At 51.5% G+C, this 27,943-nt stretch overlaps 1 protein-coding gene across 1 annotated transcript; it reads right to left on the bottom strand.

The window, feature by feature from the left end:
• Muc4 (mucin 4, cell surface associated) lies at positions 1-27,249 on the bottom strand. Its single transcript, XM_052740514.1, has 24 exons — positions 23,933-27,249; positions 23,573-23,710; positions 22,165-22,304; positions 21,241-21,405; positions 20,102-20,257; positions 19,264-19,394; positions 17,712-17,800; positions 15,878-16,063; positions 15,582-15,707; positions 15,051-15,170; positions 14,511-14,722; positions 13,189-13,276; positions 12,655-12,822; positions 12,116-12,217; positions 11,526-11,753; positions 10,308-10,445; positions 7,867-8,051; positions 6,896-7,055; positions 5,860-6,039; positions 5,384-5,457; positions 4,262-4,326; positions 3,937-4,175; positions 1,535-1,697; positions 1-659 (listed from the first exon to the last, which is right to left on the bottom strand). Exons 1-24 carry the CDS (start codon positions 27,168-27,170, stop codon positions 461-463), a joined length of 6,690 nt encoding a protein of 2,229 aa, XP_052596474.1. The 5' UTR covers positions 27,171-27,249; the 3' UTR covers positions 1-460.
• Positions 27,250-27,943: the final 694 nt, after the last annotated feature.

Here is a 27,943-nt window from a genome sequence, read left to right as displayed (position 1 = left end):
AAATGGATGGAATCCATGGTTTGGAGACACAAAAAGATAAAAGGCTTTTATTAAATATATTTGAATGAGAAGTAAGTCAGTTTTATACATAAAAACATTTTGGTTAATGTAGAGCCAGTCACCCATTAACTCTGGAGTGTGTGTGTGTGTGTGTGTGTGTGTGTGTGTGTGTGTGTGTATGTGTGTGTGTGTGTCTGTGCACTTCATACATGGCAGTGTCATCCTTTCAGATGTGTCTGTGTGAGGACCCACCCATCTAAATATTTGGTCATCGTGGCCTTTTCCTGTACCCCTAGTCTACTGACAAGGTATAGTCTGGCTACTCCCTTTATTCATTCTTGAAGAATCGCAAATCCCCTTCACTCAGCAGCCCCTTTCCAGTCTCCTTAGATCAGAGGCGGAGTGATGGGTGGGTCCTGAGGTATCCTAGGTGCGGCTGCCCATCTGGAGCAAGGCCAATTCAGTACAATTCTGAGTCCAAAGGGTAGGAGAACTTGTTCATGGAGCAGCCACAGAAGTGACAGATGACAAATACCAGGATCCCCAAGAGCAAGAGGGCACCCAAGGCCCCAAAGAGGATCCCGAAGAATGCTCCAAGTTTCACACTTAGGTGCTCACAGTGTTCGCCCCAGGATGTGTAGATGGTGAAGGATGCGCAGCTGGGGAGAGAGAGAACAAGTGTGGTCAGTGAGGATGCAGGCCTGGCCTGCTCAGCCTTCCTCTCCTGGGGACCAGGGGTCATTATTCAGGAGAGGCAGGGCTATCCCCTGGGTGGAGGAGCCATGGAGCCCAGAGGCCATTTTGAAGTGAGGTCATCAGCCAAAGGAGGGAGGCGCGGCTTAAAAACGAGGCGTGAGTAGCACATTCTACTCCACATGTACAGCCCAGAAGGGTGGGGGACAAAGGAACATGTGCTCGTACAGTCACAAATCCATCCTCTTGTTCTCCAAAGGATGGGCTCTACCCTCGACTCAGCTCAACTCCTTTGACCAGTCGTCGACTAAGAGTGAGGCAGGCGTCCATCAAGAGAGGACACTGGGCGACAGGCCCCTGTGTCATTGCGGACTTACAGTCCTCTCCTCAGGGGAGACACTGTTAACATGGAGGAGACCTAAGGAACCAGCCTCAGGGGGGTCCACAGACTGAGTGCCTCTGCAGAGGGGCTGCACCGGGACCAGACCAAGACAGTGAGCTCCTTTCTTCGAGGGCTCTAGCAGCCTGCCACTTTACTTCCTGGGTGGCCCCTGGGCCCTTGCCGCTCTACAGTTTTCTCGTTTCCAGGATGGTCGGAGTACCCTCTTGGGACTAGCATGGGTTTCAGAAGCAATGCATGTCTTTTTCTCCATGCAGAGGAGCGGTACACACCCTCCTGTCACCCCCCCCCCCCTTTTCCTCAGCTTCTTGTCCCCAGTCACTAGGGAGTCATCCCAATGTCACGCGTTGGGAGGGCCCATGCCTTCCTGGGCCTATTGCGGTGTCCCGCCCAGCTTGCTTTCCCCAGCACTGTCCTCTCCAGCCCCAGGCCCCTACCCACCTGCATTGGGGCCCATCTGGTAGGTGCTGGCATTGGCCTCCATTGTGACAGTAGCCCTCACTACACAGGGACACGCAGGTGACACCGTCCTGGGGACTGTAGACCAGCTTGTAGCCCTTGTAGCCATCACACTGGAAGTAATCGCTCAGCCTACTTAGGTTCACTGTAGGCAGGACAAAGATGCAAACAACTGAGATAAGTCAAAGGTCAGGTGATTATCCTGAGGAACAACTGGCTGCGTGCGCAGATACCTGTATCTGTGGGTACTCAGGTCTACATGGGTGAGCCCATCAACGGTGTATAACGGGGGGGCGGGGGCAGGACACTTAGCAGATAAGTTACTGTGCAGCCTTACCAAGGGGAGGGTAGTTTTCAAGGTCTGAAAAGGCCAGTAGTAATGAGCACAGAAGTGAGCTGAAATTCAGACTCTCCGACAAACTAGCTGTGTGGTAGGGACTTTTTCCTAAGTCAACCTCCGTTTCCTTCTCTCCCTCTCTCTCTCTCTCTCTCTCTCTCTCTGTGTTTCCGAGACAGGGTTTCTCTGCATAGTCCTGGCTGTCCTAGAACTCACTCTGTAGACCAGGCTGGCCTTGAACTCACAGAGATCCACCTGCCTCTGACTCTCCCTGGTGCTGGGATTAAAGGCGTGCGCCACCACTCCCGGTCAGTTTCCATATCCTTAAAAACAAAGCATAAAAGCATCACTTGCCAGCAGTGAGTTCAGTGAGATACTGCATGTGGAGTATGTGAGACAGGGTGGCTGGATACACAATAAACACTCGATAAAAAGTAGCTATTCCCACAACACTTAAAATTTGTTGCAAATACCAGTTTCAAAAAGATCACTGTAAAAATAATATGTCGAGGGGCTGGAGAGATGGCTCAGAGGTTAAGAGCACTGCTTGCTCTTCCAAGGGTCCTGAGTTCAATTCCCAGCAACCACATGGTGGCTCACAACCATCTGTAATGAAATCTGGTGCCCTCTTCTGGCCTGCAGGGATACATGCAGACAGAACACTGTATACATAATAAATAAATCTTTAAAAAAAAAAAAAAAAAAAAAAAAAAGATACATTAAAAAAATAAATAAATAATATGTCGAATGGGAATAGGTATGTAACAATTGAGCTAATGAAGTCATACTTAGGTATGATTTGATCCCTTAGTAAAATATATATATATACACATATATATGTATATATATATATATATATGAGAAATTCTCTAAGGCATAACAAAAGAAAATTAGAATACAAAGTAGCATTGTCTTTTCTTTCTTACGTTTGCAACCCCGTGTTCCCTAAACTTTCTACAATAAACATATTGTGTTTGTACAATAAAATCGTATTTTCTTCTTCCCTTTCTCCTTCCTTTCTTTCACTCTTTGAGACAGGAGCTCCTGCAGCCCAGGTTGGCCTCAGACTTGCTCCACAGCCAAAGCTCCACTGCGCTCTAGATCCTCTTGCCTTTCAAGTGCTGAGAGGCAGGCACACACCAGGCACTCCGGGCAGAGTGGGGCCACAGCTCCCTCACTGCCGCCTGACTCCCACCACTTCCCAATGTGCGGCAGTCTGGAGGAATTTCACTTTGTTGCCCCAAGAAGCAGGAATCCTAAACCGGATTCTAGAAGCAGCTCTCATCAGGTGCTGGAGCCAAGTAGAATGGCAGTGGTCCCGATCCCGCCTCTGCCCCATTCCCGAAGCTCAGCAGGGCTGTCCCCTAGTCTCCCATGCTCCCGCCCAGGAGAACCAGAGGTGGTCAAAAGCCCATCTCATTTTCCCAATGGGACCGTGGGGTTCTGGCTTGAGTGGAGCCACACCCTTTCAGAAGGGGTCCTCTACTCCCATCAGTCTCCTGCCTCAGCAGGAGGGCAAGGTGACAGGTAGGTGTTCAGTACAATGACAGTTTCAGAAGTGAGTGACCTTACTAAAGAAAGCGGAAAGCTGGTGGGTGCAGTGGCATTAGTGGTGGCGTTAGCCTGGAAATCCCAGCACTTGTGAGGCTAGGGCAAGAGGATCGTGAGTTTGAGGCCAGCCTGATCTATGAAGTTAGATCTTGTCCCCAAACCAAACAAACAGATACGTGGAACCCATCAGGCAGCCTGGGGTTGGAATAACTGCCGTGTCCCACAAGGGTCTACCAGCAACATCTTGTGTCCCTGCTCTGCATCGAAAAAGGCTGTTGGGGGAAACGTTTTAAATTTCACTCAAAGATGTACAAACCACAGAGCTAACTTAAGCTGCCGCCTCTTCAACTGCGGTTCTGCAAACAGATCCCCATGCTTCCTACTGGGGGTTGATGTGGCCTGCGGGTCTGCCTGTGGGTCTGCCATGTCCCCTCCATTTACTTCTCTTCTCTTCCCCAAATGTCTCTGTATTGTCCCCCAAGACAGAGGGACTCACAAGCCATCACACTGTGGACATCTGCCCTGGAGATGGGGAGGAAGGTGACATTCTTCCTGGCTTCTCCACTGCTCCTCTTCTGCCTCCCCCTCGGAGCCTGCTGGAGGAAGGCCTCCACCACAGCGTCTATCAGCTGGTTGTTCAGAAAATGGATGACCGGGCCCCGGGGACGGTACTGGAAGTGGGAGACGACCCTCCAGTGTTGAATTGACTTGTCCGAGGGCCGTGCTGAGGGAGAGCTGCATGGGAGGGGAACAGTGAGGTTTCTGAGGAGCAGGGGAGAGGGAGAGGGGAGTCACGGAGGGACGGCCTGACTTACATCCACGTCAGCTCCACTGGGTCGTTCCAGAGAAAAGCCCGCATGTCCAGAGCCCCTAGTTTGTAGGCCACCTACGATGGGGGCGAATGAGAGGGAGGATGGGATGATGGGTGGAATGAGGATCAGATTGGCCCGGCCTACCTTCGAATGCAGGGCCCCCTAGAGCGTCTGCAGCCCATCTCCTCACCCCCACACTCATGCCTAAGTCAGAGGCTGGCCTGGGTCCTTGCTTAATAAACACTCAGAGGGTGAGGGAGGAGGCACGTTCCTCCTCCTCTGCCTCAGCATCGCCAGGGGCACATCCGAAACAAACACCTCCACTTGGTCTCTGATCCCAGCCCATCCTCCCCCTCACATGTACCAAACACAAATTGTTTAGCTAAGACCTAGGCACGCCCGGGCACCGGGGATGCCAAGGTGACTCGGGAACCGTTTATTTCAAGGAGCCTGCAGTTAAGGGCGGCGGACAGATGTCAAGAGATCTGACCGTTTGAGGTGGAGCATCTCCGGCAGTCAGGGTACCAATAGTAATAATCCCGTTGCATACCTGCTGTGTTTTGGTTACTAAATGCTTTACACGCTTTGTCATTTAAATCTCGACACGGCCTAATGACAGGTACTACTTATTATCATCCACAAAGCTGCTGTAAAGAGCTTGTCTAGTTATTACACCTGCTCTAGAGAGAGGCTGGGCAGAGATCTGAGCCCCTGTGTATAGGAAGGAGTCTTAGAGTTTCCACCATTCATCAGTCCGACTACTTTGCTTAATGGAGGTATCGACAAGGACATGCTGTCAGAGGAGTCTCAGTTCCCTTTGGGAGGCCAGAGTGGAGGTGACTTCTTCCATATAGCAGCCAGAAAGCGTGAAGCATGAGGGGTACCCAGAGGGACAGGCTGGGGTGACATGTCACTTGGAGTCTTCTCATGGCAAGCTGGTCATTCTAACCCAGTCTAGGGTCTCTAATCCTGAGGCTTCCGGGTGTCCTAGACCCTTGAACCACCCCTGGGCAAGAGGCTCCCCTCCTTTGGGAAATTAAGGTAGTTGAAGGATGTGCAGGTTATAGCATAGACCCTGTGGGAACCTTTCAAGATCTGATTCCCACTGGGAGTCCAGCAAGCAACACTGACCGAGGCATTGACGTCAACGAGGGAGGCGTTTTCATCTTCCCTGAGTGAGAGCACGATGGTCCTCAAGGGAAGCTCTGGAGACGAAGAAACAGGACCCACCATCACCCCATAGATTTTTCAGACTTATCCAACATTTCCCCTATGCCCGCTCAGAGACGGCTCAATCCACCACGGCAAGGTCACCGAAGGGCTGCACTCCATTGCCCCTGTGTTGACCACGATTTCTGTGGCTCTCATCTAATGGAGCTAGGAGGGTTCTGCTTCATTCTGTCCTCTACAAATGACTGAGCCCATGGTTCACACTGGGACAGCTGCTCTCGTTGGCTTTCCCTGCCCCAAACTCAGCACACAGGAGGAAAACTCAGTTCTGGTATGGGCGTTTGGAGAACTTGGGCCTCAGACACTGGTTTTCCCATCATTCCCAGCCAGACAGGAGAGACGCATGGGGCTGGTACGGCAGGAGGATTTAGTCATACCTTTAAAGATGGTGGGAGTGAAATTGTTCCCAGCCAGGAAGCAGCGGGCATCAGTGAAGGCTGGGGGGCAGGTGCAAGCGGGCTGGCAGTCTGGAGCCCCAGAGATGTAGCAGTGGCCATGGTTATAGCAGTGATTCGCAGGACAGGAATGGTTCTGGCAAACTAAAGGGTCCACTAGAGCTGTAAAGGGAGCAGGGAAGTCAGTCAGCCATACCACGCACGACTCGACAGCTGATGGAAGATGAGTGGCCTAGTGGAACCTACTCCAGGACAGCCGGGCTTTTGTTTTTTGTTTTTCAACCATGCCCAATCTGCACTGCGCTTGTGGGCCACTCTGAACCTCAAACCATCTTCTCCTCATCCTTCTCCATATTGCAACCTTTTCCCCTCTGCCAGGTAAGCCTTCTTTCACCTCTGCAGAGGGTGTGGCATGCCAATCAGAGAGCCCTTGTCAGAGAGAGACCCAGAAAGCTGGTGAGAGAAACATCGCAGTCTGGCCCCGCCCACTCTGGCCTCTGCCCGGAAGACAGTGGTCTCCGGATTGTGTTTGGCTGGAGAAGGCTGCACTGTCATCTCTGGCACGGTGACTACTGTAGCTCCGAGGAAGAGGAGCAGATGGGTAGGAAAGAACTCGAAGGAAAACGCAGGTTCCTCTGTCACTAGGTTCCCGTGGCAACGCTTCCAGTGTCCTGACTTGGGAAAAGCAGAGCCCCTGAGCCTCGTGTCTCTGAAGATGCCCAGGTGCCTGAGGGCCCAGCCTTCTCCATCAGTCTTTCCCCATGTTTCCTCCAGCAGGGTCTCAGGGCTGCTCTGTTCCAGCCCCACCCTCAGCGTCTGCATCCCCTCCTTCAGCCCCATACCATCTACCATCCCTTTCTAAGCCCTCCCCATCACAGCTTCTTATCGTGGGGGATTTGAAGACGTGCTGCTAAAGACAGACACACCAGTTTGTCTTTGTCTACCACAGACCCTTGACATGTCACCTGGACCCAGAACCTGGCACCCTCCTCTTGCTAGGGCCCTGTTCCCAGCTCACCTGCACAATGCCGCCCATCTCCAGTCATGTTTGGAGGGCAGGCCTCACAGCCCTTCCCTGGGGTGCAGGACACATCTGGGAAACACGGCTCTTCACAGAGGTCCTTAGAGCGGTCACAGAAGCGGCCAAAGGTGTCTCCATCACACTTGCAGCTGGCCACCTGAGTAACAGCAGAGTGGCGGGTGACCACAAGCTGAAGAACTTTTAGTGTCTCTGCCCTGACACAGGCAGGCACCTTCTTGAACAGGCCAGGGCTGTGCGTCCCTGCCCAAAGCTACACCATCCCCTGCCCGGCCCTGCAGTAGGCTCTCAGCATCTCCTCTCTCACACTGTTCCTCCTTTCCTGGAATCTTTGATAGAGTTAAGCCGGGGGAAGAAACAGAGAGGAAACAAAATCAGACAAAGAGACAAGACAGAAATGGGGCAGCAGCTGTGGGTCACGAAGCTTGACCACAAATGTGGATGGAGAGAGTTTTCTCCAAACCGAAAAGAGAGGTACTTCCTCTAGCTCTAGAGGGAAGGGCAAACACAGGAGCTGGGAGTTGCAAGGCAGCATCCAGCCCCTCACTTCCCAAGCCCAAAGAGATGTCTCATGGTGAGCTACGCTCCTTAACGTCCGATGAGGGCCTCTTTTGTGTGAGGAAGGCGGGGCAGCACGCTGGAGTCTATAGCCCTCTATCCAGAACACCCGGGGAAGCCTTCCCATCCTACACCTCAGTGCCGTGGTGGGGAACTATGAGAAAGTGAGGTGCACATTTCTAAGCCTGACAGAATGGGAGGTGGGACACAAAAACTCTTTTTGCTCTAAGCAGTGATGAAAGTTCACACAAGATGGGCCCCTTCGCTACTCACCCACCGCAGCTCTACCCTCCTCCCACACGCACCTTGCCCAGGCAAGAGCACACTCACTCACGGCATCCCTCCATTTGCTCCCCCCAACAGAGGAGCCCTCCCCAGCTCCCACTACTCACCTCAAGGGAAGAGTTGCCTTCCCTGCTGGTCTCATTGTACAAACACTGGCTCTCCATATTGCAGAAGCATATTGTAGTCTGGGGCTGGAGTACGGATGACAAGTGAGTCCTGGCATCTCTGGCTAGAATCTCCAGGGTGCATGCTTCTGGAGATGCTGGTGGCGTCCATTGCAAACTCCCGTTTTCTGTCCAGAGAAAAAGAGACCTGAATGGCTGGGGGAGTCCTCTACTCTGTGGTCAATGCATGCCGCCCTGCTTCTCACACACCCTCAGGCCTTTCCCCGAATCCGGAATGCCATCAGGCAACCTTTTGAGCTAAGATCAAACTCCTGCGGAGCTGGAATTCCTGCGGTGATGGCAGCCATGCTCCAAGCTGGAGGGAGGCGGCACCTGCTGAACGTGCTGGGTGCTGGGTGTAGGTAGAAATCCACAGAGGAGAAGGCTACTCCCTTCCCAGCCCCATGAAGAGGCCTCTAAGCGCATCTCTGCCTGAGCCTGCACCAGGATGTGTCATGCTGGAGACCAAGCAGAAGTGTCAGGGTCCCAGGGATGAAAATTAGGTTGTCAAGTTTGGTGGCAAGTACTTGTACCTGCTGGGCCTTCTCACCAGCCCTGTAAACTATAATTATTATTATTATTATTATTATTATTATTATTATTATTATTATTATTTTGAGGAGACAGCGTTTCTATGTATAGTCCTGGCTGTCCTGGAACTCACTCTGTAAACCAGGCTGGCCTCGAACTTGGAGATCCACCTGCCAATTTTGGGATTAAAGGTATGCACCACCACTGCCTGGCTAAATTAATATTTTAATGGTCATACTTAATTATTCTAATGAATTGGCAAATGCTCCATGATAGTTAAAAGTGATGCATATAGCTGGACATGATGGTTCATGCCTTTAATCCCAAGGGTCAGAGGCAGGCAGATCTCTGTAAGTTCAAGGCTAACCTATTCTACACAGTGTGTTCCAGGATGGATAGTAAAAGCCTGTCTCAAAAAAAAAGCAAGCATATTATTAGATAGAGGTAAAATTACATTTGCACTACCTGTGTGTGCCCAGAGTCAGTCTACCTATTTTTTTTTTTTTTTTTTTTTTTTTTTTTTTTGGTTTTTCAAGACAGGGTTTCTCTGTGTAGTTTTGCACCTTTCCTGGAATTTGCTTTGGAGACCAGGCTGGCCTCGAACTCACAGAGATCCACCTGCCTCTGCCTCCCGAGTGCTGGGATTAAAGGCGTGCGCCACCACCGCCCGGCTCAATCTACCTATTTAGTTATATCTATCAAAACCCCTTACTGCTACTCACTTGGGGAGGGGCCACTGATTTGAACTATAGGCATCTTTTTTTTTTTTTTTTTAAATCTTGAGACCGGGTACCATTCTGTATCCCAGACTGGTCTGGACCTCACGGCAACCTCCTTCTTCAACCTCCAAGCCATTAGGATTACAGGCTTGAGCTGCTATGGCCAGCTATACGGAACAATCTTCTCAGGGCCTGGAGAGATGGCTCTGTGGTTAAGAGGACCAGGGTTCGATTCCCAGCATCCACTTCAGGTGGCTCACACTGCCTATAACTCCAGCTCCAGGAGGATCCAACACCTCTGGCAGGTCCCAGCACCTGAACTCGTGCGCACACACCCCTACACACACAGGAACATAATTAGAATTAATAAAAACAATTTTTAAAAAGAAATGCTGTTTCTCAAGCCAGATGTGGTGATATTTCCTTGTTCTAGTTTCGTTTCTAATGCCGCCCTAAAACACCCTGAACGAAAGCAATTTGGGGGAGGGAACTGTGTTTAGCGTACAATTCCAGGTTAAAGTCCATCACAGAGGGAAGCTAACAGTCGCATCCAGTCAAGAGCAGGGAAAAATGAATGCGCCCATGCTGCCTGCTGCTTGCTTGGCGGCTTCTGCTCAGCTAGTTTTCTTCATTCTTACATAGTTCAAGGCTCAGCTCATGAAATAGTGCCTCCCATATTCGGGGTGGGTTGTCTCACCATAATTGACAACCAAGACAACGCCCGCCCCCCCCCCAAAAAAAAACATGCCCACAGGCCTAGATCTAGATAATTCCACCATTGGGACTCCCTTTTCAGGTAATCCAGGTTATGGCAAAGTGACATTGAAAACCAGCCATCACACTGCGCGGAGGCTGAGGCAGGAAGAACCGGGAGTTTGTTGGCTGGGTTACATAGACGTTTCAGGCCAGCTTGGGCTATTATGGTAAGACCTGGTCTCAGAAGGAGAGGGGATGGGGGTGGGAAAGGGAGAGAGAGAAACAAGATGAGGAGAAGAAAGAAGGAAAAATGTTTGTTGGTCCTGGGTATCCAAATGAAAAAATGTGAGGGTGCAGAATGGAGAAATGCAAGGAAACCCAAACTGACTCGGGCCTCTCCTGCCCCAGCCCACGTTGCTGCTCACCTAAGATTCTTACCTAAGAGTTTAAAGCCATGGCACTGGCTGGTGAGGGTGAATGTGACGTCCTTAGAGTCACTGGTGATGTCAAAGGTCTCTGTCCGCCCCTTGTAGGCTCGAATGTCGCCGCTGCAGTTGATGGAGGGCGGATACTGATCTGAAACAGAGACACATGGCAGAGACCAGCTGTGCACGGGCCACTCTCCAGACTCCCCTTTCTGCCCTGTCTCCCCAGGACTCGCCTACGAGCCCCTCCCAAGCCTGGGGCCCACCTCCGGGAGCAGGACTCAGTCTCCCCTCCTGCTTGCACTGCCCACACTGTCTAACCTTTAGACTCCCTCTTCCAATCTCCTCCTCCTCAAACTGCATCATTTCTTCCCTGGACAGAATGCCACGCTGGGCCTTGAGAACAGACGGCCAGTTTTACCCGTGAGGATGATCTGTAGATGGACACTGCATTTTTCAGACTCTCTCAATGCTCTGTTTCTTTTCTTTTCTTTCCTTTTGTTTGTTTGTTTGTTTGTTTTTCAGGACAGGGTTTCTCTGTGCAGTTTTGGTGCCTTTCCTGGAACTCGCTCTGTAGACCAGGCTGGCCTCGAAACTCACAGAGATCCGCCTGCCTCTGCCTCCCGAGTGCTGGGATTAAAGGCGTGTGCCACCACCGCCCGGCTAATGCTCTGTTTCTTGGAAGCTATTATTTATATTCCATCGCTTACTAATTCATTCTGTTAATAGATTTATCGAGAACGTGATGTATGTATAGCACAAATCTCTATAGCAATGAACAAGTGATGAAAAAAAGAGGCTTAAGGGAATTATAAATTACAAGACACACTTAGTGTTGTAAATACTAAGGAAAAAGAATGTGAATAAACATGAAATATGAGATGAGGCGGTCCAGAGGGCCTTGCTAAGTAGGCAGCGTCGAAGAATGAGAGAGAACACGCCTGTGGCCGTCTGTGGAGAGAACCTTGCAAGCAAGAGAAAGTTCTGTGCGAAGTTACCAGTGAGCCCAAAGAAGCCAGTGGGGTGGAGCTAGGGCAGGAAAGGGGTTCTGGGTGGTGGAGGGCACAGGCTGCATTGGGCAGTGAAGGGAAGGGCCTGAGTGAGCCTGGAGCTGTCAGAGGGTTTTGACCCATCCAAGGAATAAAAATGTGGAGCTTGAAGGACTGTCATGAAATGGGGTCCTCGCCTGCTCCCTGTCTCTGGAAAGGCCTCTCAGCCTCCTGTCACTTACTGAGGGTGCCATTCACACTCTGGAATGTTTCAAAAACCATGTTGGTATTTTGTCCGATGCTTGTGTTTCCTGTGGCCAGAGCATCAAACTCGCATTGTAGATCTCCCCTACACCCAGAGGTCAAGTTTGCATCTGAGGTGTTCCGCAGTTGGGACAAGAAGATGGGGGTGAAGTTGGAAGGCAGAGGGTCTGTCCTCATCCCAAGGAGGCCTGTTCCATTGATTTGCCCTATAACACAGGAGGTATGATGATGGTATGAGACCGCAGCCATATTTCAGTTGTGCCCACCCTTAATCCTCATTGGATGTGGCTTAATGGGTGAGGGGGTGGCATGGGATGAGCTGGTAGGGATGAGGAGGCTTTTGGCTCCTGAGTCTGGAAATCCCTGCATCAGTGAGTGAAGGCCACCCACTCCCTTCTCCACTTCCCAGAAGAGACATACAGGTGGGGTGGAAGCAGGGGACAGACACGGGGCTGTGGCAAAATCTTTGGACCTTACCAAGGATGAATAAGGTCCCCACAAGCACAGGGAGACAATACAGCGGCTGCCTCACTGACTGTCCCAGCGGCCTGAGCACCCCCAGACTCACATGTCATTCCATAGTGAAAAATTGTCTCCTCAGAGCTGTTTGAGGGGATGGTGGAGCCATTGGGCATCCTGAAGTCGTCTTCTGGATTGTCATTCCAGATTCCTGTGGGAAAGAACAAAATGTCTGTCACCACAGGGAGGTGGCGTCCCTTCTCTAGGGAACATCTGACATGGCAGCTGCATCTGTGCTGGGTCCAGAGTCCCAGGAGGTGGGAGGGGACCACGTACTCACACTCCATCTTTGTGCTTTAAAGAGGGAGGTGAAAACCAAGAAGGATGTGGGGGAAGATGGGGGTAGGGAAGGCGATAAGGGTAAAAAAAAATGGAAACGTGGGTGTGGAGGGAAGGAGGGGGAGGGCAGCCCAGCCCCCACGTTCCCCATGGCTCCTCTTTCACATTCCCTTGAAAGGATGGCAGGCAAACAGGAAATTGGCCTAAACCGTGGGTGAAGCCCTAGGGGGCCGAGGAAGAACCTGACAGGGAAGTCCAAGGCCCACAGGTGAGGCAGCTGCCTGTGTAGGCCTGAGCTCCACTTCTTACCCAGGAGTCCCTTCGTGTGGTGGCGGTACTCCTCTGGGAGACTGGAGGAGGCGTGGAGGATGTTGGAAAGAGCAATCACGGAGATGGTCACTGTCCCATCAAAGCTGGCTGAGACCTGGGAGCCATTCCGGGTCATTAGGACACCAGTGGTATTGAACACTGGCAAGTCTGGAAGAGAGGGGGCGAGTCACACCACAGCCAGCACGACCCTTGGGCCCACGACTCAGCAATAGTGAAAGATTGTGTCACAGAAGGCACTGGGGGGTCCTGACCGTGCCTCAACTGAAGGCCCCACACCACCCCGCCCAGCCTCTGGACACTTCCTTGTGGGGTATGAAGTGAGGAAAGTTCAGTGCCCAGGTTGGGTGAAGGTCTTCTAGAGCAACAGTTTAAGGGGCAGCCGGGACAGAGACAGGGGAGAGCAAACATTCTGTTTTGCTGGGTGTTACAGTACCCCCAGCACACCGCTCCCAGGGGGCTGAGATCCTGCTGAAACCAAAGGATGGGAGACGTGGGGGCAGTGCTGACAGCTACCTTCATCTGCGTGGCTGGTGTCAAAGGCCACAGTCTGGTTATTGTGTAGGACTCGGATTGTGTCATTGGGTTCCAGGAACCACTGAACCTGGAAAGGAGTTGAAGGAGCCTAAGCCCAACCCACAGGCAGGGCAGAGGCCTGGCAATGAGGCCCTAGAGAGCAATTCAAGGCTAGAATCTGGGCCAGTGGAAGAGGTAGGTGAGGGACGCGGCAAGCGATAAGGATATGCCAACTGACGTTTGTGGAGAGCTCAGTGGGAGCCAGGCTATCTCACAGGAGCCCTGTGGAGCAGACAATACCATTGTCCCCACTGTGCTATAAGGAAACAGTGACACTCTAAGTTCAGTAGCTTTGTCAAGGTCAAACAAGCCAGTAAGAGATGGCACGATCGTAATCCTGCCGCCTCTAGGTTTTACTCTCCTCTCTCCACTATAGCCGCATCCTCTCTCTGCCTTTGTTTCAGGAGGTGGGATCACCATGGAAACACATCTCTGGGTGTGTCTACGTGTGTGTTTCCAGAAGGCTTTGACTGAAAGAGGCAGATATGCTCCAAATGTGGACAGAATCATTGCTTGGGCTGGGGGTCCAGGCTGAATATAGAGAAGAGGGCCGAGTGCCCAGCATTCGTCTCTCTCTGGTTCTGACTGCAGACACAGTATGTCACCAGCGTCCTGGCACACTCTTGGTGCCATGCCTTCTCTGCCATGCTGGACTGACTTCACCCACACACTGTGAGCCCAAATAAACCCTTGGTCTTAGTTAGGGTTACTATTTTTGTCATGAAAAACCATGACCAAAGCAACTTGGGGAGAAAGGGTTGATTTGGCTTATGACTCCACATCACTGTTCATCATCAAAGGAGGTCAGGACAGGAACTCAAGCAGGGCAGGAACCTGGAGGCGGGAGCTGATGCAGAGGCCATGGAGGGGTGCTGCTTACTGGCTTGCTCAGCCTGCTTTCTTATAGAACCCAGGACCACAGCCCAGGGATGGTACTACCCACAATGGGCTGGGCGCTCCCCCATCAATCACTAATTAAGAAAATGCCCTACAGGTTTGTCTGCAGCCCAGTCTTATGGAGGTGTTTTCTCAATTGAGTTTCCCTCCTCTCAGCTAACTCCAGCTGGTGTCAAGTTGACATAAAACTAGCCAGCCCACCCTTCCTTCCTTCCTACTTGAACACGACAGTGAGAAAGCAGTAAATAAATCTATCTTCCTTTCTTTATTCTCTTCCTCTTCCGGTGTCCAGCTAATGGTCTCTGGGGGGTTCTGGGGAAGGGAATGCAAGGATTCTAACTTACTATGACGTTATCCTAACTTACTGTGACGGGAGAAGCCAGGCTGCTGGTGTTGTATTGAGCAGCAAAGGCAATGAAGTTCGTGGCCTTGGCAGAACCAGTCTGGGCAGTGCGACCCTCCAGCAGGAAGGAGGAATTTGCGTCCTGGGCCTGGACCAGCAGAAAGTCCCCCAGCCCGTTGAAGGTGTAATTGGCATTATCCAAAGTGGTGATGTGGGGATCGCCATATGTCCAAGCTAAAAGAAAGGAGGTTACACATTAGCATGTCGGGGTCACCGCCTGAGACTCTCACTGCCCAGCAGGAAGGGCTTCCGTCTTGGTGGACTCAAGCTTGATCAAATTCTCCCGGCATCCAGAACCTGCCCCGCAGGCCTCTGACACTTGTCACCCCGGGCCCCAGTCCTTACCCTTTGCCAATGCCACATACACAGCCCTTCTGTTTGCTGTCAGCCTCCCACAAGACTTGTCCCATCATCCCTGTGGCCACAATTCTGCCCTAGGAAGCAGATCTCTTGCTAATCCAGGCTCCCTTCCTGGCTGCTCCACCTCAGCCATAACACTCACCGGGCCGTGGGGGTCTGTACCAAGCACAGCCAATGCGGGGCCGCACGCGATGGTACTCGGCACAGAAGGAGGGCTTGTCATTCCAGTGACAGCACCAGTTCTGGGCCTCCCGCTCCTGATCTGTGGAGAAGAAGAGTTTGTCAGAGGGCAAGAGCCCCCGAGAACCAGCTGGCAGGTCTGGTAGAGTTGGGTGGTAGCAGTGGCAAGAGTATGACCTTGGAGTCAGGCATGGCACAGTTCACATGCTCAACGACTGTCAGTGATCTGCGATGGAATGACACTGTGTGTCCTTGAAGGCATGTTGGGGTTACTACATAGCAGAGCACGTGGTACAAGCCCTCAGAGAGCCGGGGGAAGAGAGGACCGGATGATGGTGTAAAGAGACTGGAGCAGGCCCAAGGGTGGGCAGATGTGAGCTACGCTGCCCTATTCACCTCCATGCGCTCTGGCTCCCTTGGAGGGTCTCTGTGGTGAGATGACTCTAAGTTTTTATCCTGTGAACATGGTGGAGATCCCCAAGGAGACACATACCGAACTGCCAAGGGCTGTGCATTCTCCAGCCTTCTCGGAACTCTCCCCAGCGGCCATAGCTGCAGCACACGCCCCCTCGCCAGGATGAGAAGCTGCACAGCTGCCTGCTGCTGCCATCCCACCAACCTACAAGACCAGACAGACATCCTCAGGCCCGGGAGCTTGTGGTAGGGGGAGACGGACAGGGGGATGTCTGCATGGAGGGGGGGTGGTCAGGGTGCCTGGGAAAGGACAGGACAGGTGTGAGGAGAGGCGATGGTCGGTGGAACTTGAGAAGGGCAGGGACGGGGTATCACCTGTGTTCACGCGCCAGAACCGCAAGTCCCGTCGTCCCTGCTGCCAGGAGCAAGGGCAGGAAGCCTGGCTCCAGCCCCAGCTCCAGCTGGGACTCTGAGGCTGGCTCTTCAGCCACTGTAGACACCTGAGCCGGTAGTTGGGCCTCACCTCCTTGTGTAGACGGTAGACCTGCAGCCCCCGGATGTCTGAGAAACAAGGAAACCAGTGATTATCGCAGGCGAGATCTGCTTCAGCTTTAGGCTCAACACAAACTCGTGACTGCGTCTTCCATCCTACGCCCTGCCCCTCTGGACAGCTTTTCCTAGGAAGGGACCCAATTCACACTGGCAATGATTTATCTCCAAACCACCTTGAACATAAGCTCCAAACACGTCAAATCTTGGACCTTAGGGCAAAACTGTGGGACAAGTGCTGGGCAGGGAGGAGTCACTGTGATCCAACTGGACCTACCTACCCTCCCTCCCTCCCTCCCTCTCTCCCTCCCTCCCTCCCTCCCTCCCTCTTCCCCTCCCCCGCCCATTCTCTCTGTCTCTCTGCCATACCTTCCGATTCCTAACACACCTCACTTCCTCCTCTAGAGATACACTATCCACCCCGTCACGCCATCGGACCCTCGGTCTTCATGACGTACCCTTCCTTTCCCTTTCAGTGGCCACAGCAACCTGGACAGAGGTAGGCCCCTGCCCAGAGACTAGCTGGAAGCCACGGAGAAGTTGACTCTAGTAGGGCCTTGCTCTAATACTGTGAGTCTGCGGAAGCCTCTCTGGAGCCCAGACACCATCTTGGGAAGGAGAAGTCACCAGAAAAATCCTCAACAGGGTTGGGAAGCTTAAACCTCAATTCATTGGAAGTTTCATATCACACACACAACTTCAGGGAGAGAAGACGACTCCAGAGGCCCCATCCCAAGATAGTATGATCTAGTGTATGAGATTTTCAACCCTATATCCACCTGAATTAAGAAACTGAGGGTTTTCAGAAAGATAACATTATTTATCGTGATCTGTTCCCACACACACACACACACACACACACACGAGACACTCTAAATCACGAGCAGATGTGTTTGACAGAGAGCCCTGATGTGACAGGGAAGCTCTTCCATGGCGTGGCATTCATCTGTCATTTGACTTTGCTCACGCTTCTGATTGCCAGACATCTTTGTCCCAGATCAAACAGACCTGGACTCCTGCTTCACAATCTACATGACGATCTCTCCCCAGTGCTAGCATGCCCTCTTCAACATCACATTTTGGAGGCCGGCATTTCTTTCTCTTTGGAACCTCTATATATTCCACTAAGTCACGTAGGAAGAGCCACAGTTTGCCTCTGGACACTAGGGTCTCCACCACAGTGAACGCTTGGTGAGAGCCAACATGGTTGACCTGTCTCCCCTTTTCCTTTCTGTCTGTTAACCTACTGTCCAGCATATAATAAGTGCTCAATAAACGCCGACTGAGTGAATGTCGGCCTTTTGGAACTCCTCCTTTAGATCTCCTTCAGGATTTCATTCCAGCTCTGGAATGGGACATTTGGATGGGTGTCCTAACTCCCTTCCTGCAATACCCTTCTCTCAGTCCAGAACCCGAGTGCCCACTGACAGACAGCCTGGGTTTGGCTCTTCCGAGGACAGAGACTTCCAGGGGCTGAGGGTGTGAAAAGAAGTCATCGCCTAGGTGGTGCCGGCTGCTGCTGCACCTGTAGGCAGTCGGCCGTGCAGGATGCTCTTCGGGGCAGTAGAGGGGGTACGACTGTCTAAGACTGCCATGGCATATGGGGTAGAGGGCAAGGGGAGACCGAGGTCAGCTCATACATGGTGGGTGGCACTTTTACCTAATTTGGAATTCAGGAATCGATCTGGACGGTACTTCTCCATTGCTGGCCGGTATAGCAGCGGGCTGTTTTCAAAATACCCATCTCCACTGCAGGCAAAGGAAAGACTCTCAGGCCTCTGTGTCACACTCAGGCTCTTTGCTCTCAGGTGAAAGCTACTCACTCGTTTCGTCTGTCAATCACTCCAGCGAGCCCCCAGTCAGCAGCTGGTAGCCCATGGCTCAGTCAGGTGGGCAGCCAGATTGAGCCACAAGTCCCAGTACTGAGGAGGAAGAGAGGACGGGTGGGGTGGGGACCTTCTACTTTATCCCACGTCTGATCAATGATGGCGAGAAATCAGTGGGCTTGCTCAGCACACACCAGGTGTGAAAGCAGCAGAACTGGGGCCAGATTTCCCTTCATTTCCCCTGACGCTCTCTAAGGACATACTGCAAGGGATGATTCAAGGCCGGTTTCTGGAAATCAGGCAGTCACTTTCAGCCATTGATTCCGGCACTTTCTAGCTTGGAGGTCATGGTTATTTACCATGTCTGACTTTGGGGTCTTATACCTGGGTGAAAGAGAGATCATTTGTAACCACCTCTCAGCACTGTGAGGCTTCGACGCAGTGACATTTGTAAGTCCCTCAGATCTGAGTGGAGAGCAGATTCGAGGCCCTGCCGCCTCCCCCACCACTGTGGATCCAGGATGGAAGGAAGTGCTGTGGTGCCACGGCAGGAGCATGCCCACAGAAAGTGACGCCTGATCTTTGCTCTACTGTCACACGGGCCAGGGGACAAATACACGCATGACTTCTCTGCTGGGCACACTGAAGATGGTGTGAAATTGCTAGCTACCTGGGTAATTACACGCTTTCCTCCTTCACTGCCCATCAACAGCCAGTCAAAGCCACGTGGTTGTAGGGCGGCCTAAACACACCCTGATGGAACAGAAAACCATCGGGGGCCACTCCTAACACATGACGCGTGACCGTCACAACTGACTGCCACACAAGCAGGTGGTTGGGAGCTGTTGCCTCAGAGACTGCGGCTCCTTCGCGTGCAGGAGTTCACACTGCAGCCAGCCAGGCGCTCTCCTCACTTCCTTCTCCAGCTGAGCTGTAGAGCTCCAGGAATCACAGGCTCAAAACTGGGGTGTCTGTGTTCAGATGCCCGCTTTGAAACTCTGACTTCGGGCAAACTACTCATCTGCTTGAACCTAAGTCTTCTTACCTAGAGGATAATGGTCTCATTTATAGGATAGCGGTCGGCTATCATGGGTGGCTGTGATCACAAATTAAATAGATATAATGTATATGAAGTAATAGGTGTAATGAGTAGCCGCTAGCTGAGAAGTCAGCTGATGTCAGTGGAAACCAGGAAGGTCAAAGGTTGAATACCTTTGAACGCAGTACACAGGCCTTGGGATAGGCACGAAGGCAGGATGAATGGGGTGAGGTGGTGGTGGGGGGTTCACCAGGAACAGCTGCAGCTTCGAGGATGGGATGGGAGTGTGAGCGGGGAACCCTTACCTCTCACAGTTCAGTGCTGACAGACAGCCGATCCTGTCCTACCTGGAGAAGCCCATGAGGACTTGTTTGTGCAGACCCTGGGCCACATCCCACCGCATCCCTCCGCTCTGGTAGAGAAACAGGGCGTAGGAACTGCTCCCGTCTGTGGAGAGGATGGCTTGGTAGGTATTGGTCTGGAAGTTGGCGAGAGACAAACAGAGAAGTCTATGAGAGGTCTGAGGTTTCCCCCCGGGTGTCTCCACACCCCTGACCAGACACAAGCTTATCACTGTCCCTGGTCCACCCAGGCTGGACACGCTGGCCAGTTTGCTGGGATCAGAGCATCATTCACCTTGGGTGTAGAAGCCCTTAGAGTGGCCAATTTTCCTTCTTTGTAACTTTTTTTTTTTTTTTTTTTGCAGGGAGAGGAACTAAAGGGCTCTGGGTTGCAATACAGTTAGAAGATGGTTTTTAAGACAGAGTTACGGGAACCTGAGAGGTCAGACAAGACAGCAGAGTCAAGAAAGGCCTCCTTATCTCTCCCCCAGGGATTTGTAAGGACACTGTCCAGGTTTCTCCTCCACTTGTGTGGTATGAAGGACCTGTCCAAGGTAGGCAGTCGGTGAACTGTTGAGGGCCATGTGCTGACGTTTCATTATAGCAAAGGGAAGCTGCCTTGTGTAAGTCACATGAAGTTGTCAGGCCACAGACATTCTTGCCTGTAAATGCAGTTGAGGTTTCTGACTTGAAGCAGGCTGGCCCGCTGTGAGTACTCGGTAGACCATGTGCTCGGGGAGCCATAACCAGCAATCTTTCCTCCAGTCATGGACGGCTCCCTGTGAGCCTACTGGGATGTCTGGCTCCCAGCAGGCTCACGGGGAGCAAGCCATGGTCCACTCACCCCAAAGCTCCACCGGGCAGGATAGGCGGGAACGTCGACCCAGGTGACTTTCAGTGTCCACTTGGCTTTGTAGCTCCAGTCACCTGTGAACTCGTGAATCAAAGCCTCCACCCCCCGGAGGAGCCCATTGTTTCCATCATAAAGTGTGCTGTATTCCTAGAAAGGGAAAGTAGGCAAGAGCACGAAAATCAGTTCAATGCCCGTAAGGTAGTGGTTCTCAACCTGGGAGTCGAGACCCCTTGGGGGGTGGAACAACCCTTTCAAAGGGGTCACATATCAGATATCCTGCATATCAGATATTTGCATGACAATGCATAGCAGTAGCAAAATTACAGCTATAAAGTAGCAATAAAATAATTTATGGTTGGGGATCACCGCAACATGAAGAATTATATTAAAGGGTCGCAGCATCAGGAAGGTTGGGAACCACTGCCCTAAGGGGCCCTGCTTCCTGGTTGGAAATGCTGCAGTACCCATGGCTGCTTGTACATCTTTTCCCCAAGTCTGAATGTTTACAAATTCTTTTGACTTTAAGATCAATTTAAATTTAGGCTGCAGGAAAATCTGGGGCAAGTGAGCTAGAGGGTCCCCACCTAGAAAGTCAAGCCTTCTAGAATTGAACGGTTGCATCTCTTAGCTCAAATTGGCTTGGATGATATGACCATGTGTGTCAAATTGTACATTCCCATGTCTAGCTTGTAAATCTTCAAGGACGGGTATGTGTCTTTTCATCTTTGGAACGTAGGTAGCTCCTTTTCAATGGCAGGTACCCAAAACACATTTGCTATGACAGCCAATGCTACATACCTTGACAGGCTGGCATTATTAACTTAATTCAGATGTATATGGGGGCAGAGGGTTTGTTTGACTTAGGCTTCTTAAGACAGACCCTCTATACCTTTATTTTAAAATCACATGCTTAACTGCCAGTCTTCATCCCTGTCACCTGCAGGCCCCACATGGTTGGAGTAGAGTGTTCCAGGGTCTATTCAGCATTCTTTCTTGGATTCCTCCCTACCCTGTATGTAAGCTTCAGTCCCTTCCCACACAAGGCTGAGATACAATGCCCCTGAAGTGCCCTTGATCTCTCCACACATGATGCTGGGAACTCCTGACTGTCAAGGCCTTGCGTGACCCACCTGGTAAAATATGGTTCCCCTGGAGCTAGAGAAATCAGCGTCGGCCCAGAATGGGGCCACCATGGCCACATGCTCCCTTCCTGTGAAGCCTCTTTGAGGTGGGTTGGGGTAGGAGAAGATGCCGTAGTCTGACTCTGGGAAAATGATCTGGCCGTTATCTGTGAACTGAACACAAGGGTTCTTGGTTAGGGAGGTTAAGGGAAGCATTATCTCACTCTAGGGCCAGCTCCTTGGAAGCATGCCCCCCCCTCCCCCGCGCCGAAAGCCCATCTCTGCAGAGGATTAGAGGTGTCCCCTTGTCCACTTCTTGCCTTCTAGGAGAACCCTTTACCTAGGAATCTTACAAATACTCATCCCTGTCAGGACATTCTTATGTCAGTCCAAAGTAGTGGACCGTGTCCTGCCTCCGTGGAGTAGCCCGGCCCTTGTCAGAGCAGAGCCTTCTTGGTAAAGCACCTCACCCTCTCTTGAGGCTTGTGTCAAAGTAGAAGAGGGCAAAGGAGTCAACGCCCTCACTCCCATTGCTGCGTGGAGCTCTCATTGGGTGTTCCTGCTCCTCTCCCTGAGGGTAAGTGGAGCCAGATCCCTCCCCCGCATTCCCAGGGAATCAAAAATTAATCACAAGAAATGGAAATGGTGTGAAAAAAATCACGTTTCCAAGCATAGGTTCTTCCTCATGAAAGGCCGCATGAAACAGCCATGATCTCTTTTTACTAGGGTGAGGATGTTTTTGTCCATATGGGTGGGGAGATACGGCTTCGTTCAGCTTCCCCCACAGCTAGAAACCGACACAGAGGAAGGCCACAGAGGCATCGTACAACAAAGGCGACTTCCGCTCTCCCTCTGCTCCGTCAGGGGCCATCTCCACGGAGAAACAGGGCCCAGAGAACAGAGCTAACACAAGGATTTCAGTCAGAGACTCACGTAGAGGGAGTCCCGCAGAGAGGAGCCCAGTGGAAAGCCGATCTGGGCCTTGAAGAGAGGCGAGGTAAAATCCACAGTCCTGGTAAACAGCGGCCGGTCTCCAACGTGAGGGCTTGTCCCGTAGGGGAAGAGGGAAATGCCTAGGCCAGGACAGAGGAGAGAACAACGCCCTTGTGGGCCTTTACCTTCTTTCAGGTCCGGAAGGAGCCTGAGTGAGCTTTCCCTGATCTGCCCCTTACCTTGGCCCCTCTTCCGGAAGGGGCCCGGTAGGCCCTGAATCCTTGCTCTGCCTCTCCATGCATATCTAGCGCATCTCCTTGCTTATTTCCCTGCTGGTACCCTCAACATTCCTCGGGTTAGAGCATCCTGACGTAACATCCCTGCTGTTAGGGTATCAATAGGCTCTGATCGGGACGTCAGAACTGCTCCACCGTGAAAAGATGAAACCCTGAGACAGTGAAGACTAAAGACCTTTCCATTAAAAGGCACTTCTTTCCTAAAACGGTATTTCTCCAGATAAGTCTGAAGACTCTCCCCGCCCTCCAGAACTGTCCCAGGCCACCCTATATGTCCTTGGATTCCAGTTTGGGAAACCTTGTCCTAGGTGTTTTCCAAGTCCTATACTGTAGCATCGACTCATTAGAGCCCAAGCATGGCCTTGATTGGCTTAGCATAGTCTCTACATAGCTCTCAGCTTCCTTGCTGACCCCTTGCTTGACCCTCCCGAATTTATCCATAACAGCCACCACTATACAAGTCCATATCCTTCCTGGTTCCCTTACCCATAAGGTCCTTGTACACACCAGCCTCCTACTCATCACTCTTCGCCCTTACTCCTGGGTCTCACAGATGCTGCGAGCTCCCACCCCACTCAACACAAGGACCATCTTTTCACTCCCATGGCTTTATTCTAGCTGCTCAGACCATCCGACCTACCTAGGGTGCTCTCCCCCGCCCCAGCTCTCATCAGCAAGCCTCCTGTTCACCTCGACCCTATTCCCACATCCCTTCCAGGCTTCTCTGGGCTTGTATCTAGTCTCCTGGCCCTTCATCTATAGAACAGTGGATCAGTCCCTTGTCAGTCCCCGTCTCTGTCTCTCAGCCCAATGCACTGCACAAAACAGCCCTCAGCACCCAGATGGGTTACTGTCTCATAGCTCCCTGTGACCTTTGACCCCAGAGAGCAGAGACTCTGAGCAAGCGGGCCCTGAGCACGCAGTCACCATCCCTCTAGCGGGAACACAGGGAAAAGGAGGCTTATTCGTGGCCTGGATGGGACAGAGAAGGAACCCAAAGGATTGGATCCCTCAGCTACACACGAGGACCTAAATTGGCAAATACAGTCTAGCAATCATCTGTCTGTCTCAGGTAGAAGGCAGAGAGGCTCTACCTTACTGGCATCACTCACCCTGCTCTGGTAAAATAGGGAGTGGGGGCACTGTTGGCCTGGAGGCCGTGGTCTTGCCGGGAGTGGTGAGGGTCAAGGAGGTAGCAGGGAGTGATGTGCCTCTACCACTGTCTGTGTTCGGGGAGCTGGTGGTTATTCCTGGAAATAGAGGGAGAGAAGACAAGAGCAGTTTTTACATCAACGACTATGAGAGTCACAGAAACTGAGGAGCAGGGAAAGACAACTAAAATGTTTGTCTATATACTGGCCAACAGCCTCCATGTATAATCACATAGGGGAGAAGGAATAGAGGGCTAGTCATCATTCACTATGAGGAACCACCCCTCAGCTCTTGCCTATATTGGTAGGTAGCTGATTCACCTGAGAAGGATGTCCCATGAGAAAAGTTGTCTGTCACAGTGGGTCCAGATGAAGAGGATGAATGGTTTTCTGTGGTCACCTCAGTGAGGGTGCTGGTTTGATATACGCTGGAGGTCGCCATGCTTGTGGTCTGGTAACTCTGAGAATATGTTGATGATGCCTGAGTAGAGGTGCTGTATGCCAGGATTGTAGACTGTCCAGTGAGAGTACTGCTTGACACTCCAGATGTGACGACACTGAAGCTTCCCGTTACATGTGCAGATGTGTGCCCTGTACTTCCTGAGGTGGAGTCTGTGGAGGGTGATGCAGTTGGCATCTCTGATGTGGTTGGGTTTGTGTTGCTAACACTGGAAGTGAATGGATTGGTTGTTGCCTCTGGAGATGAGGTGCCTTGGGACCCTGTCTGTGCTGGAGTTGAGCCTCTTGGGGAAGAGGAAAGAGTGGATGTGGTCACCTGTGTGAGAGGGGTGCTTTGAGGATTGCTGCTGGTCTCCATGCTTCCAGTGTGGCCATTCTGAGAAGAGGTGGACAATTCCTGAGGAGAGGTGAAGGGTGTTGCGGTTGTTGACAGGACACTTGGTGAATTTGTCATTGAGACTGTGGTAATGATAGATGTGGAACTTTGAGAAACAGCTGGAGATGTGTGCCCTGTACTTCCTGAGGTGGAGTCTGTGAAGAGTGATGCAGTTGGCATTTCTGTCATGGGTGGGTTTGTGTTGCTAACACTGGAAGTGAATGAATTGGTTGTTGCCTCTGGAGATGAGGTGCCTTGGGACCCTGTCTGTGCTGGAGTTGAGTCACTTGAGGAAGAGGACAGAGTTGATGTGGTCACCTGTGTGAGAGGGGTGCTTTGAGGATTGCTGCTGGTCTCCATGCTTCCAGTGTGGCCATTCTGAGAAGAGGTTGACAATTCTTGATTAGAGGTGATGGGAGATGTCACTGTTGACAGGACATTTGGTGAATTTGTCATTGAGACTGTGGTAATGATAGATGTGGAACTTTGAGAAACAGCTGGAGATGTGTGCCCTGTATTTCCTGAGGTGGAGTCTGTGGAGGGTGATGCAGTTGGCATTTCTGTCATGGGTGGGTTTGTGTTACTAACACTGGAAGTGAATGGATTGGTTGTTGCTTCTGGAGATGAGGTGCCTTGGGACCCTGTCTGTGCTGGAGTTGAGTCACTTGAGGAAGAGGACAGAGTTGATGTGGTCACCTGTGTGAGAGGGGTGCTTTGAGGATTGCTGCTGGTCTCCATGCTTCCAGTGTGGCCATTCTGAGAAGAGGTTGACAATTCTTGATTAGAGGTGATGGGAGATGTCACTGTTGACAGGACATTTGGTGAATTTGTCATTGAGACTGTGGTAATGATAGATGTGGAACTTTGAGAAACAGCTGGAGATGTGTGCCCTGTACTTCCTGAGGTGGAGTCTGTGAAGAGTGATGCAGTTGGCATTTCTGTCATGGGTGGGTTTGTGTTACTAACACTGGAAGTGAATGGATTGGTTGTTGCTTCTGGAGATGAGGTGCCTTGGGACCCTGTCTGTGCTGGAGTTGAGTCACTTGAGGAAGAGGACAGAGTTGATGTGGTCACCTGTGTGAGAGGGGTGCTTTGAGGATTGCTGCTGGTCTCCATGCTTCCAGTGTGGCCATTCTGAGAAGAGGTTGATGATTCCTGATTAGAGGTGATGGGAGATGTTACTGTTGACAGGACATTTGGTGAATTTGTCATTGAGACTGTGGTAATGATAGATGTGGAACTTTGAGAAACAGCTGGAGATGTGTGCCCTGTATTTCCTGAGGTGGAGTCTGTGGAGAGTGATGCAGTTGGCATCTCTGATGTGGTTGGGTTTGTGTTGCTAACACTGGAAGTGAATGGATTGGTTGTTGCTTCTGGAGATGAGGTGCCTTGGGACCCTGTCTGTGCTGGAGTTGAGTCACTTGAGAAAGAGGACAGAGTTGATGTGGTCACCTGTGTGACAGGGGTGCTTTGAGGATTGCTGCTGGTCTCCATGCTTCCAGTGTGGCCATTCTGAGAAGAGGTTGATGATTCCTGATTAGAGGTGATGGGAGATGTCACTGTTGACAGGACATTTGGTGAATTTGTCATTGAGATTCCTGTAATGGCAGATGTGGAAGTTCGAGAAACAGCTGGAGATGTGTGCCCTGTATTTCCTGAGGTGGAGTCTGTGGAGGGTGATGCAGTTGGCATCTCTGATGTGGGTGGGTTTGTGTTGCTAACACTGGAAGTGAATGGATTGGTTGTTGCCTCTGGAGATGAGGTGCCTTGGGACCCTGTCTGTGCTGGAGTTGAGCCTCTTGGGGAAGAGGAAAGAGTGGATGTGGTCACCTGTGTGAGAGGGGTGCTTTGAGGATTGCTGCTGGTCTCCATGTTTCCAGTGTGGCCATTCTGAGAAGAGGTGGACAATTCCTGAGGAGAGGTGAAGGGTGTTGCGGTTGTTGACAGGACACTTGGTGAATTTGTCATTGAGACTGTGGTAATGATAGATGTGGAACTTTGAGAAACAGCTGGAGATGTGTGCCCTGTATTTCCTGAGGTGGAGTCTGTGGAGGGTGATGCAGTTGGCATTTCTGTCATAGGTGGGTTTGTGTTGCTAACACTGGAAGTGAATGGATTGGTTGTTGCCTCTGGAGATGAGGTGCCTTGGGACCCTGTCTGTGCTGGAGTTGAGTCACTTGAGAAAGAGGACAGAGTTGATGTGGTCACCTGTGTGAGAGGGGTGCTTTGAGGATTGCTGCTGGTCTCCATGCTTCCAGTGTGGCCATTCTGAGAAGAGGTTGATGATTCCTGATTAGAGGTGATGGGAGATGTCACTGTTGACAGGACATTTGGTGAATTTGTCATTGAGACTGTGGTAATGATAGATGTGGAACTTTGAGAAACAGCTGGAGATGTGTGCCCTGTACTTCCTGAGGTGGAGTATGTGGAGAGTGATGCAGTTGGCATCTCTGATGTGGGTGGGTTTGTGTTACTAACACTGGAAGTGAATGGATTGGTTGTTGCTTCTGGAGATGAGGTGCCTTGGGACCCTGTCTGTGCTGGAGTTGAGTCACTTGAGGAAGAGGACAGAGTTGATGTGGTCACCTGTGTGAGAGGGGTGCTTTGAGGATTGCTGCTGGTCTCCATGCTTCCAGTGTGGCCATTCTGAGAAGAGGTTGATGATTCCTGATTAGAGGTGATGGGAGATGTTACTGTTGACAGGACATTTGGTGAATTTGTCATTGAGACTGTGGTAATGATAGATGTGGAACTTTGAGAAACAGCTGGAGATGTGTGCCCTGTATTTCCTGAGGTGGAGTCTGTGGAGAGTGATGCAGTTGGCATCTCTGATGTGGTTGGGTTTGTGTTGCTAACACTGGAAGTGAATGGATTGGTTGTTGCTTCTGGAGATGAGGTGCCTTGGGACCCTGTCTGTGCTGGAGTTGAGTCACTTGAGAAAGAGGACAGAGTTGATGTGGTCACCTGTGTGAGAGGGGTGCTTTGAGGATTGCTGCTGGTCTCCATGCTTCCAGTGTGGCCATTCTGAGAAGAGGTGGACAATTCCTGAGGAGAGGTGAAGGGTGTTGCGGTTGTTGACAGGACACTTGGTGAATTTGTCATTGAGACTGTGGTAATGATAGATGTGGAACTTTGAGAAACAGCTGGAGATGTGTGCCCTGTACTTCCTGAGGTGGAGTCTATGGAGAGTGATGCAGTTGGCATTTCTGTCATGGGTGGGTTTGTGTTACTAACACTGGAAGTGAATGAATTGGTTGTTGCCTCTGGAGATGAGGTGCCTTGGGACCCTGTCTGTGCTGGAGTTGAGTCACTTGAGGAAGAGGACAGAGTTGATGTGGTCACCTGTGTGAGAGGGGTGCTTTGAGGATTGCTGCTGGTCTCCATGCTTCCAGTGTGGCCATTCTGAGAAGAGGTTGACAATTCTTGATTAGAGGTGATGGGAGATGTCACTGTTGACAGGACATTTGGTGAATTTGTCATTGAGACTGTGGTAATGA

The sequence above is a fragment of the Peromyscus californicus genome, unplaced genomic scaffold, assembly GCF_007827085.1.
Source record: "Peromyscus californicus insignis strain IS unplaced genomic scaffold, ASM782708v3 Scaffold_16__1_contigs__length_79575227, whole genome shotgun sequence".
NCBI lineage: Eukaryota > Metazoa > Chordata > Mammalia > Rodentia > Cricetidae > Peromyscus > Peromyscus californicus.
This window is presented reverse-complemented; position numbering and strand designations above follow the sequence as displayed.